The following is an 18,025-nucleotide window of genomic DNA, read 5'->3' as shown; positions in this document are numbered from 1 at the left end:
CACTACGTTACATTTACATCGTGCTTGATATAAGTATTAATTAGTAACTTTCTATCGATTTATCTTAATTTCATGTATAAACATAATAACGAGATAATTATATATTCGAATATGTATTCCTTAAAAAGAAAGAAAACGTAGATGCTAAGTGCAAAAAGTGCAAGCAACATGAACAGATCTAATGGCGTTTTGCCTGTTTGCACATCAGCGCATGTCCGTGGAATTGCACGGGAAAATCGGCCATTTTTGTTGAACGCGTTTCTTTGCAGCGTTTCAATATGAAGTAAGTTGTGGTTTTTCATGAAAAATATACATCCGATGTTCTCGGTGTGATCCCATTGTACGCAGGAGGGAAACATCGTGCAACACACCAGCATGATGTCCGTAATTAATTCATATATGATATTTCCAGGATCGGTTTGTGCGCGTACAGCGGGTACAAGATTTATCCGGGCCATGGCAAAACCATGGTCAAAGTTGACGGAAAGGTGAGTACCATTAAGATGATAATGTAATATCGACAAAATATATAAGTATGATATAAGTAGGATAATCAAACATCATGACTCTGTAACATTTCCCAATGTCGCAACACGTCCTGTATTTACTCAATCATCTGTTATTGCACGTGGCGTAACCAATTTTAGTCTCATTTCCTCAGACTTTCACCTTTCTTAACTCGAAATGCGAGTCCGCACACTTGATGAGGCGAAATCCTAGGAAAGTGACATGGACCGTTTTATACAGGTAAAAATATACATTAAACTAGTGTATGATTTCTCGAACTTTGAGTTATTATTAATGGAATTGTGATTTGCCTTTCAGACGTAAACACAAAAAGGGTCAGGAAGAGGAGCAAACCAAGAAGAGGACGAGGCGTGCACAGAAGTTCCAGCGTGCAATTGTGGGTGCTTCTCTCACAGATATCTTGGCTAAACGTAACATGAAGCCAGAGATTCGTAAAGCCCAACGAGAACAGGCAATCAAGTATGTATTCTTTCGATTATCTATTTTCTTGTTAAGAAATTAATTGTTTTAGAGCTAATTTAGATATGATAGTAGATCTGTTCACATTAGTTATACTTTTTATTCTACATCTTTTTCTCTCTCCCCCCTTCCAACATCTGAATATATATTTAAGTTTGTTTGCATTGTTCTTTTTGCATTCAATCATCTTTGCTTTCTTTCCTTTCAGTATCTAAATATTTATCTTATTTTGAATGTAATATTTTTAGGAATTTCAAGTAACATGAATGACCTATTATATTAAATAGTAAATATATAGGATGTTTTTTCATATATTTACATCCATTAATGATAGATTTCTGAGACCATTTTGAGACAAAAATCCTAATACTAAAGTCAAGGGTGCAATAATTTTTAAATGATAAGAGTTTAAAGTTAGCTAATTGAACTGTCTGAAATGTGTATGCTCGGGCATGACATATTGTACAGTACAAAGAGTTTAGAAAAAGAGAAAATAGAAATTGATGCTTGAAAACATCAAGAATCTGCTATTAATGAATATCATACGAGGTCTCAGATCTGTAGACATCTGTTCCTCTGACAAGGCTTATTTTGCTACGTCAGATTTCAGAACGTCTTAGAATAAAACTGGATTGCTTCACCCAGAACTGTATCTTGCAATTACATTGTCTGGCTTTTGCGGATTCATACAATATTATTATATTGGTGTAATATTATTATCTAATGTTATAATAATGTCGTTTAATTGATTTTGTTTCCTTTTTCTCAGGGCTGCAAAAGAACAAAAGAGAGCTGCAAAGGCGACAAAGAAGGCTGTTGCTCCTCCAAAAGCGAAACAAGTAGCAAAACAAAAAGTTGCTAAAGTGACGCAAAAATCCGCACCTCGCGTTGGAGGAAAACGTTAAAGTCTGTAGCTATATAAATAAAATAAAATATTATTTCATTTTGACTTATGTTTTTAAATTATATAATTAAAGAAATAATTTTAAAATCGGTAAATTTCAAATAATACATGTATCTCGATTATTAATATGTATATATACAACTCGTATTTAATTTTTACAATCAAAATATATCTTTTACATTTAATCTGAATAAGAATAAGACTACCGTTTATAAAATAGATACATCTATATATCTATGTAAGCTTACTTTTTTCTGTCTGCAACAGTAACTAATTCAGTCAAATTAAAATATAAAAATATTGATATAAAAGATTACTGAAGATTTAAATATAGAAAAGTTTAATATAAAAATAAAAGTTTGGTATAGAGAGACTAATTTAGAATTTAATTTTTACATCTAACATCTTTAAACATTATGAAAAAGTAACGAATCATTACTTTCCTAGGTAATTTTTATGAAGTAATATGAAGTAATACAACCCTGCTTGTATGTAATTAGATATGTCTATTTTATAAACAATTTCAATGTTAACATATCAATTGGATATGTACAATACATAAATTTTTATTGTTTTGTCTGTTCCAATTCTTTCTTAAGTATAGACAATTTCGTCAAAGCGGTGTCTCGCCATGCTCGTCGCTTCTGCAATTTGTCGAGCGGACACATCTCGTTCAATTCGTTGCTGATCTTCTCCACCATCTCACCGACGAATCTGGGGATCGGTCCGAAAGTCATGCTCGTATCATAAATCGATTTGTTGTACGTTTCACAATATTTCTTCATTCCTATAAGATACGTTGCAACGTGAATTGCATTCCCATGGCAAAATTTCGTTTAATTATTATATACAGATAATTCTTAATTATCTGTACTGGCTCACCTTCGGCATTCAAATGCGCGGCCTCGAACATACCAATGAAAGCGTAACGCATTCCGAGACCTTCGCTCATCACTGCATCAATGTCTTTTACACTTAATACTCCATCAGCTACTAATCTCCAAGCTTCATTTAACAGTGCATATCTATTGATATGATTCTTACATGTGAAGTGTCAAGAAATAGTCAAACGATAATGATAATTTAAAAAATGGTTTTGTGCAAGCAAAACACATCTGATTACGTACTGTATTCTGTTGAGTGCAAAACCATCAATCTCTTTGTTCAAAACAATTGGTTTCTGACCGATTTCTATCATGATAGCCTTTGTTTTCTCAGGAATATCAGAACGCGTCCATGGGGCTGGCACAACTTCAACGAGTGGCACGTAATAAGGAGGATTTACCTGTATTTATGATACTATAATGGTTATCAAATAATGTAACCGATGTAAATAACTAATATTTTTTTGTCAGATCTTATTAATTCTTGAATTATTTAGAAGACTGTCAGTAAGATTGAATTCAAGAAAAAGAAACAAGTATATTTGTTATCTGCATCAGAAATTAAATCTTTGTAATTATAAACTTAATATAATCTTATAAATCTTATAATTTTATAAATTTGTTTTTTTCGGATATAATGTAATATAAATATGAATTCTTATACATAAACATTAATTTGCTAATTGGATTTGTGCAACAAAGATTTAGCGGAAAAAATCTATTACATTATATACATCTATTATATACATTTTATATCATAGTTTGAGAAATACGTACAGGGTGGGAGACGATAACTTGTTCACGGTGTTTCAGCTTTTCGCTGAAAAGAGACGGGCGGAACGTGGATGTTGAAGATGACAGAATCACCTTGTTATCTACGATTTTATCAAGATCGTTGTAAACTTTCGTCTTCAAGGAGAGATTTTCTGGCACGCATTCTTGAATCAGTTTTGCTTCCTTCACAGTCTCCGTCAAATCCGATGATCCTACAATGAATCCTTCATTAAATTCCGTGAATTTCTAATGGAATTAGAAAGATCAGGAAAGCTATCCTATAATATAAACGATAAAAAAATCGATATTATTTTGAATCTTTCAACATGTAACTATAGAAGTCATTACATTTTACATAATCATTTTTGGATTAAGAGATAAGAAACATTGTTGTAAATTAAAAAGAAGAGATAGACAAACCCTTTATCAATTTAAATTGCTGATCCGCTGTCAGTGTACCACGGAGAAGGCCGCTGGTTTCGAGACATTTCAATTGCTGACGGATATCCTCCAATGCATTCTTAACTTGATCCTGAACAATATCATAAATAGTCACCTGATATCCTACGCCGGCGAAGAGCATCGCCCAACTGCGTCCGATTAATCCGCTATAATAATAATATAAAAACAAAGGAAATAATCTTATGAAAAGATATGAGACTTACGATATTTAATTTTAAATCTGGAATGTAATCTCGCATGTTACGATAAACATTTAATTTTATCCATTCTCGCGTGTTATGATGTTTGTTTCATTCCGTTAGATATAACTACAAGAAACGTTGTTTACCACGTATTATCTTATCTCGTAGTAGTGTAAGTTACAAAAAAATATTACAAAAAAATACAATTAAGAATTTTTCTTCAATGTTCTCGTAAAACATCAAAATTTGATAGTTTAAAAAAAAATTGATGATCGATTAATAATAGTAATATAATAAAATATTGAGAACAAAATTTAATTCACTCATTGACATTTACTTTTTAAATTGTGAATGTGACAACTCTCTTATTGTTGAATGTTTTTCTTGCTTATTTTAATAATGTGACTCACTATACGCGATTAGTAAAAAAATATAATAATTTTCCTTTCTAAACTTATAGTTTCCGCTAATGTAGAATCAATAGTGAAGGTCAATTTTATAAATTAAAACTTTGCCTTTCTTTATACCATTTATAATGTTCTATAAATAAATTTAAACTTATTTATGAAAATTAAAAAAATAAAAATTATAAAAAATAAAAAATAATTATTTTCATAAATAGTAATTTGTACAGCAACCGCTACTTCAGTCGTTAAAATGACAACTTAAAACGCACTTTTAACAAAACTTTTAACATAACAATTCGTAAATAATTTTAAAAAAGGATTAAAATTATGAGGGAGATTTTTTAAATAATGTAACCAATCCAATACACTAAACTTACATCAGAATAGCAATATACTCTGTTAAAAAATAGTAATTAATCATAATCAATTACCATTATTTGATATCGATTTGTAAGAAGTAATCAATTAGCAATTGTTGAAAAATCGCATTAAACGATGAATGTATATTGCATAATTATTACAACTTGCAGGTTTTAAATAATTTAAATTACAATCTAAATTAGAGTTAATTATATTACCTTCCAATAATCCCAATTTTTTCATTTTTAGTTGACATTGTTGTGTGTGGACCGATTAAATGTCTACAGGGAAAGCGTCTCTTCGAGTCGTGTAACGAGTGGAATTTAACACTCAGATAGCTCGAAGGTGTCCACAGAGAGATATATATATTTGTAATCAGTCTCCCCACCATATATATGCTAATCAAGTCTTGCAAGATATAACCGTGTACTGAAAGTGCTATCATAGATGTTCGCCACATCGTTATCGTGGAGAATAGACATTACGATTATAGTAACTAAGAGTGAAGTAATTTGATCGATAATCATGTTTATTTTTGCGAAATTAAATGACTTCTTATTCTGGAACTTCTTTCTAAGATAAAAAGTATTTAAATTCATTTAGTATACGATTATTTATAACTTATAGTCAATTAGTTATAGTCAATTAGTTGACATAAATAATAAGTTTTTAAAAAATTATTTTGATGGCTCTAACTTTTTTATTAGAATCGGCATTGTAAAATTATATATATAAGATTTCAAAATTTTTTGATGTTATATGATTAATAATAATTTTTTGCGATCTTTTATTTTATATAAAAAAAAATTAACTGTTTAAGAATTCAGAAATTTTATTTTGAATTATTTAAATATTGCAATAATGTTGATTATCTAAAGTGGAATTTTCCGAAGTTTATGCTTTCAATACTCACACTTAAGATAAGAGAGAGATCAAGCAATAGCAATACCAAACTTTATTATACAATTAATATATTATATATTAATATTGATTAAATTAAAATTATATTTAATTGAATAAATTTGAAAATTTTATCTGGAAATTCGATGGAAAATTCGAAGGATTTGTATAGTAAGAGCGAATGAATATATTTAATATTTGTGAGAATAATTATTAAAAAAAATAAAATAAATGTATTCTTTTTACTCATTCACACAAGTATTTTAACGAATAAATGAATTAGGGAAAGACGTAACATCTACAAAATTCTTGTAATATTATAAGAATATAATAAGAAGTACTCATGATCTGCACCATACTTTCACCGAGTAATGTTGACGTGAGGAAAAGTACAGCGTCAACGAAAAAATTCCTGTAATTCATTTGATTATATACATGTTGAAAACTGAAAATATGACATGTTACTAACGCTAACATGTCATCTTTTCAGTTTTCTTATTTTATTTTTTTTATTTACGACTGCATATCATTTCTTTCTCTTTTTAACAAAATTTTTACAATTAGCAGATAGCAACATATCTGTCTTGTTGTTGACATGTTGCTTGTTAAGGCTGTAATCAAAATCTCGCTACAAATGCTTTTGGATCAATTAGAAAAAAGAATTTTATAAACTGACTAATTAAAAAACGTTTCAAAGCATTCGCAGCATCGCGTTGATCATATTATATTCTATCTAATATATATCATATTGATATTCTAAGTGTGCATTGCTAAATATATGTTACTACTAGAATTATAGCAACTGAGTCCTTATTTGTTGGCAACTTGATGCCAACTTGATGAACCTTCACGATATAATAACATTGAGTAGCAATTTGCCAGCAACTTTAAAATCGTCATCAATTCGTACTATTGCTCGTATGTTGCCATAATAATATGCAGCATATATTTCCAACAACGCAAAAGACATTGACTAGCTATCTTACTGTTAAACTGTTGATAATACATATATACATTGTTGTTTGTATGCTACAATGTTGGTATATTCGAAATCGTTGAAGACAAATCTACGACAAGTACAGCGTCACTGGACTATCTAGGAATACATCTTTATAATAAAACTGTTGTATAGTTTATTATAAAGCATGAGGCCTGTCCAATTTGAACTCCGGAAGCTAAAACGCAAAGCTATCGACGCAAAAAAAATTCAATGTAAGATTTCGGGGATTTTCGGTTAAGTATTGATAAGCATCTCTGATATGAGTGACGCTTATCAATTTCAGAGACTTTAGAGTTGTTCCATGAAATCTTACATTGAATTTTTTTGCGTCGATGACGTTTTGGCTCCGGAGCTCAAATTGGACAGGCGGCCTGTTATAAAGTCTCATCTATTCAATTTGAATTAGTTGCTTAATATATTAAACTTTGCTAATGAGATTAATCTAAATTATTTTCATATTATATTAGTGGGAAAAAGTTCGTGGCGTTTTTCCCGTTAGATGGCATTAAAAAACTTGAACTTTTTCCATATCTAATATATTACAGCATGAAGAAAAGATTAAGAACTTGTAAAAGAGAACCAATACAACTGCATTCGAATTCATTTTTCACGCGAGTGCCTCAACTAATTGTCAACTAATCGTCTTCTATTTTCTCATAATTGTAGATGAGTATCAATTTTAATAATCTAGAGGTGGCAATTTAAAGTATTAGAAATTTATGGAAACATCTCCGCATCTATGAAAATCAACAAAATATAATGTAAAAATCGGAAAGAAAAGCAAGAAACGGGAAATACAATGTATGTTTCGAAAGAGAAGACAAGAAAAGAAGACAAGTAATATAATTATATTTCTATATTAGTGCAGCGTCTTAAATGATACTTTATATGCATTGGAATTAATTACCAGCATTTATATTTTCTTGCGTTTCAGGTGTATGCAAAATAAATCTGATATCCAAAAAATTAAAATTCCCAGATAGTCAAGCAAGATTTAAGCATATAGAACAAATTGATGCACTGCATGTATTGTTTTCACTTGTCAACAATTTGCTATCATTGGAATTTAATGTAAAGTGAGTTAGCATTAGGAGGGCAAATAGATTTCATGAACAATTTACGAAATTGTAAGAATTATTTTATTGAGACATAATAAACTCGTCACGTTGACAGCAAACTGATGGCACATGACGGCCATGCACGCATGATGACAACTTGCCAGTAGTTTGCTGAATTTTATGGAAGATATCCGAACAACAAACAATTTGTGAAAACACTTTGGCTTTAATTTGGTGAAATTAAATGCGGAATAAGTGACAGCAAAATGGCAACATATTGCCCTATTTGGCTATTTGAGTTATGTGTATCGAGTTAAAATTGATTAGTTGTTTGCCGGATTCATCAGCTTTTTAAAACGCATTGTGAATACTTACTGCTCAATTAAAAATCTGAATAGAAAATGCAGTTTTCCAATTTAATCTAATCCAGTTAAATTCAATTGAATTTAGTTGGATTCAATTGAATAAAAAAATTTATTTTATTTAAAATACGCATTCGAAGAGATGAAATTTTAATCCATTTTAATTCATTATCTGGGGGACTACCCCTACAGTGTATAACGCACACTTTTCTCGGGGCATCGCAAGACACGAATACGTCCCTATAATTACGGGAAATCCATGTATACGCTGCGTTGACACACGATTGGTCGGCACACATGATAACTCCGGGGAAGAACCGAGAATTATTGTCAAGGTTATGCTGTTGACGCATTCAGGAATTAAAGGCAGTCGATTATGCGCGCCTGGTGAGTAACAAGTTATCATTATATCGCAGTGTTGTCGGGACGATAGTCCGGCTTATAGAGTTCTATCGGCTGTCAATCTACAAGCCTCGGTACTCAGTGGCATTGACGTGATAGACCATCACGCAACTCAACGCATTCCTCGAGCCGCATCTTGTTAGTACGAAGTGAAGAGAATCGCCGGAGAGATGCCGGACGCGTACGAAAATATTAATATGGCGATGCGCAGCATATTGACGACTGGTGTTATTGGAGATAATGAGGACCCGTACTTCCAGTTCAACGGTAATACGAGCACGCGCCCTGGCGCCGCGCGCTTTTTGTTCTGCGTCCGAATTGTCTGAAGAGTGCTAGGATATGTGTTAACACGACTAACAATTTACATCAATAATGCATTGTTGTGTCATTATACATATTATTGCAGCATCATTAATCACTATCAATCAGTTTCGCATCTTGACGCTTGGTCGCGTGACATTCACGTTTTCGATTAGGATGATCAGATGTTTAGGATGATTTTCGAATTTGTACCCTTTTTTTTAAGATCTCCATGTCAAGTTTTCAGCGTGTTCGGGGTGTACTTTTTTTGGTATTTATTTTGAGAATGAGGATACCAGAAGCTATTAAGCCTATCGCACATAAAGTATAGCAAGCTAATTATTAGATCATTACTATGTATCTGTGATAAAACTATTAAGTATTATTATATAAAATCATTTTTCATTGATACTAAATACATGTTTTTTTATCATTCTTAAGCTTTTTAAATGTATACTCTTTTTCTTCTATTTTAGAGTTCAAATATATTACATACTTATTTTGTATTAGTTAATTTAAAATATCTTTTTCTTTTGCTCTACTTTTGTACTACTTTTTCATCAGGAATGTCTTAGTTTATTGAGGTTAGATCTGATCATCCCATGTTCGATTATTAGTACAAATCTCAAATTATTACAAACAGTAATAATTTATAAACTTGTTTACATTTCAAAGAAGTTTGGTTATTATGTAAAAAAACAATTATACTCCCTTTTTATCTGTAGATATCGGAAATTATATTGGCCATATTCAACAAAATGTTTTACAATTGTTGGAAGTTTTCTTCACTGAGATAGAATATTATTTCTCTAGATTTAAAAGTATAATCTGTTAAGTCTAGTATAATTTGATCATACGAAGAAAACTTTTAACAGTTATAAAATAAAAGTATGTGGAATGCAGCTTTTTATTACAAGTCTGTGTGCTTGAATATTTGATCGTTTTTATGATCAGATTATATCCCTTTATATCATTAATATTTTATATTTATATTTTAAGATAGATGTATTTACTCGGTACTTATTTTAATATCATTTTAAATAATGTCTTATTTTAAATTTTAAATTTACTCTAAATTTTAATATAGCTCTGTGGCTGGAATTCATAGTTGGTTCTTATATATAAGATAGTCTCTTAATTAAGTACAGTCTCAAGATATTATAAGCCAATAACAGAATTATATTAGCATCTTAAGACATTTAAGATGGTCTTAAAATAAAGACTATACAATACTGATCTATGATTAGTTTATGATATTTTAAGAGTATGCTTGAAAGAGTTTTAAATATAAGAATCAAGTATATTATGAATAATAAAAATATTATATTCAAAAGAGATTTGTCCAGATAGAATAAATACTATTTGGGTATTAAAAAGAATACCAATTAATAAAGGGGTTGAAGAACTTTTCAAACAAGGTTTGGAATTACAACTTTTTTCATATTTAAGTAGTGCTTGTCTAGAATGAGTGCAGAAAGTTTATTATAGGAGAAATTTTTATTAAAAAACAAAAGAACTTTATGTGGTCCTGATTTTAGATTAGAAGTTACATTTTTTGGCTATATAAATATCTTTTTGTGTTCAAATAGTATTATTTTTTATTTTTTATTTTTAATATATTTTAATTATTATACATCTTTTTAGGTAAAATAATTTTAAGAAACATATAGTCTATTTTATTCTTTATTTATAAATTGTCAATTAATTCTCAATCTTGATTGAAGGTTTCAAAGAATAAATTGTAGGTAGAAAGCCAATGTGAGCCAGCACAGGCTATTGGTGTGCAAGAATACCATATATTTCGAAATGAAATAAAATTACAGACGTTTCGACTTTTATTATTGGATCATCTTCAATATAGTTTTGGAAAAAATTCAATTGTGTAAATTTAAATATGTACTTTATACCATGATTTATTTTAAGAAGAATATTTTTCCAAGTTTTATAGTTATTGCATACTTTTTTTTATAGTTCGTTTGACTTTTCGTTTTCCTTTTATTTATTGTATTTCTTTATTGTTTATTCTCCCACTAGTAATGACAATTTCGTTTTGACCTTTTCACACACTTTTGAAATATCTCTGTACATACGTCTTAAATTATCTGATCATCATCGATATGTATTGTAAATGTATCCAGTTTCTTTAATATTTTTTGTTAGTACTTTATGTCTTATTATTTTTTATGTTATTGTACATTGTAGATAATTCATTTAAATATTCAATTAAATATGACAAGTTCTATATTTATTATATTGACGAAATAGTAAGCAGTCAGTACATATTTAAATTTACACAATTAAATTTTTTCAAAAATTACATTTATTTCATTCCGAAATATATGATTCTTACATACCAACAACCTGTGCTGACTCGCATTGACAATTAATGTTTCCTTTTTAAAAATAATTTTTTGAAGATATATCCCTTGTACGAATACTTTTGCATTCACTGTACTTTTTGAATGTGCCTTGTATTGTATATAGTTATTAAAATGAGTTATGGGTGGAATCATTATTGTTAATTAATATAAAGATATTTATTTTGTGTACACAAATAAATTAATTAAAAGATTTTATATACATGTATTTTGCATCTTCCAGATTTAACATCAATGGGTAGTACAGATATTCTAAGTCCATTCAGTAGTTCTGGATCTCAAGGAAACATCAGCATGACATCGCCTATGTCGACGTCCTCGTCACCTATGCATATCACAGATGATTATATTAATCTAACAAATGCAGGAGGTATGCATTCTGATTTCAAATTGTCTGAAACAACTTACTAATACTTGCTGAATTATGAATATTTAATATTATTAATATAATTTAACATTAAACTCTTTTCTGATGTTAGTGACAGTTATTTTATTTGGAAAATGCATATCAATTTTTTTTAACTTGCTAGTAATGATACTTGGTGAACCATATCTCAGTATCATGGTGCAGCCGATGGAGAAATTTAGATTTCGATACAAATCCGAAATGGTGGGAACCCATGGAAGCTTGCTCGGTGTATATACTGGACGTAAACGAAATAAAAATAACGTACCTACAGTCAAGGTAATTATGCTGAATTCTATACAACAGACTTATTTATAATATTAATATGGAATTGTTTAAACTAGTTTCTTCATATCTAATGATATCATTACTCATATTTTCAGTTACATAATTATTCGGATAATGCGATCATACGTTGCACATTAGTTACAACTGACGAAGACCTGAGAATACCGCATGCTCATAGACTAGTGAGACGAGTAGATAGTGCGGATATAGGGGATCCACATTATATGGAAGTTTCGTCTCAAAATGATTTTACAGCCGAGTATGTTTATACCTTCTAATATAATGTTAAACATAGTTATCCTGTTTCATTCTTTAGTCAGCATTATGCTCGTGTTACAGATTTGTTGGTATGGGCATAATACATACGGCGAGAAGACATGTTAAAGACGAAATAGTACGAAAATTGCGCGAAGAAGCTCTAGAGAAACTGAAACGTTCAAATATAAACGCTACTCTCAATCTTCGTGATGATGCGCAGGTAAATCTTAATGCCATTTATCAATTTGAAAATCATTTTACACAATTGGAATATTTTTACCTTAACAAATAAATTAAATGTTTTTAAATAGTAATTTACAATGATTACAGATTAAATCTGATGCTGAGCAATATCAAAAAACTATAAATCTAAATAGTGTTTGCCTTTGTTTTCAAGGATTTATCAAAGATCAACATAATATTATGAGACCGATTACAGCAGCTGTTTATAGCAATCCAGTCAATAATTTGAGTAAGTTTTAATAATTTATTGCAATACAATTTGTTTTAAAGAAAGATTTATCGAGAAATTCTATTTTTTATTTTTGTATTTTATATACATACACAGATTCCCGAAATTTGCGAATTTTGGGACACCCTATATTATATATCGCTCATTTGTACTACAATATAACTAAAAAAATTATCATTTTTTTAGTTGCTTACAAAAAAATCAGAAACGAGAAAGAATATTCTTTTTCTGTAATCAGTTGTTACATTAAAATTGTATTTTTAAATTAATATAATAAAATTTTAATTATTTAAATCTTTTTTTATATTGTTTTGTGTATAAATGAACACAAGTGAATAATAGAAATTATGTATAAAGAAATCATTAATTTTAATAGAAAGTGCACTAACTGGAGAACTTAAGATATGCAGAATTGACAAATTCACTAGCAGCTGTGAAGGTGGCGAAGAGGTATTTATACTTGTGGAAAAAGTTTCAAAAAGTAAGTGTCGATTTTTAGTATTTCAGCTAAGTATGCTTGCCTATAAATACCAATATACATATTGATGTAAAAAAACGCATTATATTATAGAAAATATAAAGATAAAGTTCTTTGAACTCGACGATGATGACACTGAAATTTGGATGGATTATGGTCGTTTTTCGGAATTAGATGTCCATCATCAATATGCCATGGTATTTCGGTATGTAGTACATTGTGATTAGCGCATTTAAATATTTTTTTCTTTCATAACGCGTATGATTAATTGTGTTGTATTTTCAGAACGCCACCATACAGAGATCGAAATATCACTTCTCCAAAGGAAGTTTTCATACAACTAGAACGTCCTTCAGATTCATATTGTTCAGAACCAATCAAGTTTACATATAAACCAACTGAGCGTATGATAGGTAAATTAATAATAATATTAAATATTCTTAGTTATCTGTTATATTCTCAGTTTTTTCTTTTTTCATTTGCCTTTTTCCTTTTTTTTTAAATTTTATAATTACAGGTAGGAAGAGAACGCGAGTCTCTCATTCAAATAGTGCGGAATTGACCCAAGCATTAACATTTAATAATGATATGCTTTTAACAAATACACCATTAAGTTCCACCACAAGTTCGCCTTCAAGCAACGACAGTGCCGAAATATCTAAAGAAATAAAAAAGATGTTAGACGATAGATGTTCTTCTAGTGAGTTTCGTGATTTTGTCGACCATATAAATTTAGACTGTAAGTATTTGTTTTTATGTGAATAAAAACATTCAAAAGTTACATACATGAAAAATATTGTGTTTAATACAAATTATTCTTCTAGTGTATGAGAAATTGTTAAACCAAGGCGGCGAAGATAAGTTAACTTATGATAGTGCGCCGAGTAAAAAGGCTAGTATTAACTTCAATATGTTATTTACAAAATTCATTATCGAAATTTCTTATTGCATCAATGTTATAGCTATGTTATCAAGTCTGAATTTTATATTTCTATAGGACAAATTGTTCGCAAAAAATGTTATTATTGATACGATAAAGAATATGAAAATGAAGCCCCATGAAGTAAAAGATATTATTAAAATATCATTCAAAGACAGAACAACTTACGGAGATACGCCATTGCACTGTGCGCTCCGATATGGACAAAAGAACAATGTAAAACGTATCTTAATGCTTATGAGCACTCTAAATACAGATGCTGAAGAATTGGTGAACATTCGAAATAGTTCTGGAAAAGTAAGTTTTTTCAAAAATGCTAGTATATTTTATTTAATTACAAAAAATTTTAATGTATTGTAATTATATTCTAGACTCCGTTGCATTATGCTGCTTCACAAGATCAACCAGAAATTATACGAGCATTGCTCATGCTTGGAGCAGATCCTAATATAACAGATCATTATGGACAAATGCCATTACATAGAGCTGTAAAATGTATTTATTAATTTACAAGTATTTAAAATGAACACTTTAAAAAAAATTGATTAATTTACCCTTAGTACAATATTTTGATTCAGAAGTAGAGATAAAATGTAATTCGCAATTGCGAATAATATATCTCAGCAAATATTGAATATAATTGAATGATAATAATAATTTTATCCTACATATGAATTTATTATATTAGATTAGAATTATAATTAGAATTACAATTTTAGTTCCTGAAGCAGAAGGAAGCATTGATGTTTTATTAGCTGAAAAAGATGTCAACATCGAAGCAAATACAGACTGTGGATGGTCACCTTTGCAATTAGCTGCCCAAGCTGGCTCGTATCATGCAGTATGTTCTCTCATTAAAGCTGGCGCAGATGTAAATAATACTGACATGACCTATGGAAGAACTGCCTTACATATAGCAGTCGAAGGAGGTCACAAAGACATTGTTGCATTTCTGTTAAAAAATGTAGGATTGAATATTTGTTGAAAATGTTTTTATATAAAAAATCATGTTACTAATATTCTTAATTTTCCGAGCAGACCAAAATAGATGTAAACAAGAAGAACTTTAGCGGAAATACAGCATTGCACACCGCAATAGTTACACCAGGGACAAAAGCCAAAGAGATATGTGCTCTTCTAGTGAAATACGGTGCTGATCCGCACATAAGGAATTATAATCGTGAATCAAATAATGTACGTACAGCTTATCAATATCTTATAACATTTTGTTTTTATTAAATTTGATTATCTTAATAATAGGTTGACGGAGAACAGATACAAGATATAAAAATCGAAGTGCATTCAGAAGATGAAAATATGGAAGAATGCAATGGGCAATCATCTTTTGACTTAGCATTAAATAAACCAGACGTATGGAAAACATTTCATGTTGCCTTATTGATATCATTATAAAAATATACACATTCGTCATTAAAAAAATTATTGCAGATTTTACAACTCGTCTCCGGTCAAAATGATATGTTAATAAATAACACGATAAAAGAAGAAAATATAAACGATACACAAAAAGTTTGGATGGATATAGATCAAGAAAAACATTTGGCAAGCATTTTAGACGAGACAAAAGGATGGAAAAAATTGGCGCATTATTTCGACTATAAGTACTTAATGAATATCTTTAAACAGACATCCAGTTCGTCATTACTCCTCTTAAATTATATCGCTGTAAGATTCTCATTTTCTCGTCGAATATTTTACGCGTTATTTTGCAATCTTTCGAATATACATTCTCATTAAGATAAATGATTCAATACTTATGTAATTTTTATTTCTTTATAGATACAAACTAATACATCTCTCAGTGATTTGAGAAATATATTGCAAAATGTAGGTGAAGAACAAGCTGCAACATACATGAATCAAATTTTATCTATGAAACATGAAACGTGAAATTTGTATTCATTTTATATGTACAATTTATTGTTGTAAAATATATTATGTTATTACTATAAAAATTGTATTTCAATGAAACTACTACATTCAGATTTTTTGATAAAAAGGTACCTAAATAATTTTTAAATTTCGTAATAATTTATATTTACAAATTTATTATATATAATTATTATATATAATTTATATAATACAATCAAATAATAAATAAAAATCATTATTTTTTATTACCTAAAAAACATTAGCCTCTCTCATAGGTTCTGATGTTAAGAACCTATCGAAACTTAATTTGGACAAATCTATAGTTGCAAAACGATTTTGAAGAATCAACTCTGATATCGCACGTCCTACTGCGGGTGCCTTCTGGATGCCATGTCCACTAAAACCAGTTGCTATGAATACATTGAGATGATAAGGATGCTGGCCAATAATACCATTTTCGTCAAAAGTATTGTATTCATAGTATCCAGCCCACGAAGATTTCACCTGATTCATAAAAATAGAATATACATCATTAGGAGAAAAGTTTATGTGTGTGTGCGTGCGTTCGTGTGTGTGTATATGTGTGTGTGTGCGCGCGCGCGTGTGTGTGTGTGTGTGTGTATGGGGTGTATAACTTCATTAACTGAAAATCGATCAATAAAATTAAATACACATGAAATTTGATCAAGGTGATTTTCCGCCTAATATTTGTTGATTGAATTGAATTTGAACTTCTAGAGCTTAAGCAAATTATGCACCGATTATTTATCGTTCTTGAAATGCAGTCCTAAACCAATCGCTCAATAATTTCATAAAAAATATTACTAATCTTTTTTGGCACAAAGGATCACTTTGATTGAATATGGCATATTTATATGTTTAATATATAACTTTAACACATTAATACATTTAGTACTTCTGTATTTGTTGTCTGTGCATGTTGTTAGATAATGAAAACTAAACATACTTTTAAATTTTCAAATGCCGGTACTCTGTGAGCGAGTGACGGCCATACTTTATTGTCAAAAAATTCGTGATCGACATCCAAGTTCTTAACTGATGGCTCCTCATCTGAGTCTGGTGATTTTCCGCCGATAAAATTACCTCCTAAACCATCGCGTCTGGAATTTTATTTACATTTTACAAATCATTTTATTTGTTTATTAATTGTTTAATTTATAATAGAAGAATATATGTTATACTTAAAGAAAATTTGAATTCGTACCTAAAATATGTACCACTGGGATCAATCGTTAAAGGTGTATTTAAGCCAGGTCCATCAGGACAATGGAAACAGTATACATATCTCTTTCTGCAAACGAAAATCATTTTATTATTATTTATTTTATTATTATTTAATAATAATAAAGATAGAGAAACAAAAAGTAGTAAAATTCGAGTCTTTTTCATCATTAAATTACCTGGGTACAACTGGTAAAGGTATAGATAATAGGTTTTCGCCTGTTCCGATATCAGCCAATTCGGCTACATCGCCACTAAAAGCGCCTGCAGCAATAATAGCTATAGCAAATTTTATTGTCTTAATCTCACCGTCGTTTGTTTTTATCTGACAAAATATGTTTATCTATTAGATATTATTCTACATTCGTAATTGAACTTCTTAAATGTAGATCGCATGGAATTGATTAATCCATATAATAAATATATTGAGTAGATCAAATGATCGACTCCACGCAGTTTGTATCTAAAATCTTTTATAACTGAACAACAACGAATATTTTATATTGATATATAAATAAATAAAATAAAAGGAATATATGTATATATATATATATATATATATATATATATATATATATATATATATATATATACTACTACTTACTACTTATTATTACTTATATACTATACTATTATTCTACTACTACTTTAACTTACTTACTACTTACTTACTATATATACTACTTAC

At 29.5% G+C, this 18,025-nt stretch overlaps 4 protein-coding genes across 5 annotated transcripts in view; 2 read left to right on the top strand and 2 right to left on the bottom strand.

The window, feature by feature from the left end:
- The first annotated feature begins 244 nt into the window (after positions 1–244).
- On the top strand, positions 245–2,465 carry LOC105622537 (60S ribosomal protein L24). Of its 2 annotated transcripts, none has more exons than XM_012203952.1 (5): positions 245–283; positions 413–488; positions 662–747; positions 826–987; positions 1,757–2,465. In XM_012203952.1, the coding sequence occupies exons 1-5, from the start codon at positions 279–281 to the stop codon at positions 1,890–1,892; spliced, it is 465 nt and encodes a 154-aa protein (XP_012059342.1). In that variant the 5' UTR covers positions 245–278; the 3' UTR covers positions 1,893–2,465. The 2 variants fall into 2 exon arrangements, with proteins under 2 accessions (XP_012059342.1, XP_012059343.1); XM_012203953.1 differs by having other exon boundaries at positions 256–287.
- LOC105622538 (lambda-crystallin homolog) lies at positions 2,458–5,216 on the bottom strand. The gene is made up of 6 exons (XM_012203954.1): positions 5,179–5,216; positions 3,970–4,157; positions 3,553–3,761; positions 3,019–3,176; positions 2,774–2,916; positions 2,458–2,678 (listed from the first exon to the last, which is right to left on the bottom strand). The coding sequence occupies exons 1-6, from the start codon at positions 5,214–5,216 to the stop codon at positions 2,458–2,460; spliced, it is 957 nt and encodes a 318-aa protein (XP_012059344.1).
- Positions 5,217–8,618: 3,402 nt separating this feature from the next.
- LOC105622536 (nuclear factor NF-kappa-B p100 subunit) lies at positions 8,619–16,113 on the top strand. The gene is given in 20 exon segments (XM_012203951.1): positions 8,619–8,671; positions 8,782–8,823; positions 8,825–8,949; positions 11,584–11,730; positions 11,891–12,045; positions 12,150–12,313; positions 12,394–12,532; positions 12,643–12,784; positions 13,161–13,265; positions 13,356–13,467; positions 13,548–13,675; positions 13,780–14,001; positions 14,087–14,154; positions 14,260–14,499; positions 14,574–14,697; positions 14,922–15,166; positions 15,241–15,396; positions 15,463–15,573; positions 15,652–15,888; positions 16,003–16,113. Coding segments are annotated over 20 exon segments (2,826 nt in total).
- Positions 16,114–16,344: 231 nt separating this feature from the next.
- LOC105622535 (FAD-dependent oxidoreductase domain-containing protein 1-like) overlaps positions 16,345–18,025 on the bottom strand; it is a 3,635-nt gene continuing 1,954 nt past the window's right edge. The window contains 4 exon segments of the mRNA XM_012203949.1: positions 16,345–16,599; positions 17,063–17,216; positions 17,321–17,407; positions 17,517–17,662. Coding sequence (XP_012059339.1) covers positions 16,345–16,599; positions 17,063–17,216; positions 17,321–17,407; positions 17,517–17,662 — 642 coding nt within the window.

This window comes from Atta cephalotes, assembly GCF_000143395.1.
Source record: "Atta cephalotes unplaced genomic scaffold scaffold00046, whole genome shotgun sequence".
In the NCBI taxonomy this organism is placed as follows: domain Eukaryota; kingdom Metazoa; phylum Arthropoda; class Insecta; order Hymenoptera; family Formicidae; genus Atta; species Atta cephalotes.
Note: the sequence above shows the minus strand (reverse complement) of the source record. Positions and strands in the feature narration are given on the sequence as shown.

Bases quoted from the DNA above. Each gene is read 5' to 3' on its own strand.
- LOC105622537 (XM_012203952.1), top strand. The intron at 748-825 runs GTAAAAATATAC...TTTGCCTTTCAG, and splicing joins ACATGGACCGTTTTATACAG to ACGTAAACACAAAAAGGGTC. The intron at 988-1,756 runs GTATGTATTCTT...CCTTTTTCTCAG, and splicing joins CAACGAGAACAGGCAATCAA to GGCTGCAAAAGAACAAAAGA.
- LOC105622538 (XM_012203954.1), bottom strand. From the start codon at position 5,216: ATGTCAACTAAAAATGAAAAAATTGGGATTATTGGAAG. The intron at 3,762-3,969 runs GTTTGTCTATCT...GATTCATTGTAG, and splicing joins GCAATTTAAATTGATAAAGG to GATCATCGGATTTGACGGAG. The intron at 2,917-3,018 runs GTACGTAATCAG...TCATATCAATAG, and splicing joins TTTGCACTCAACAGAATACA to ATATGCACTGTTAAATGAAG.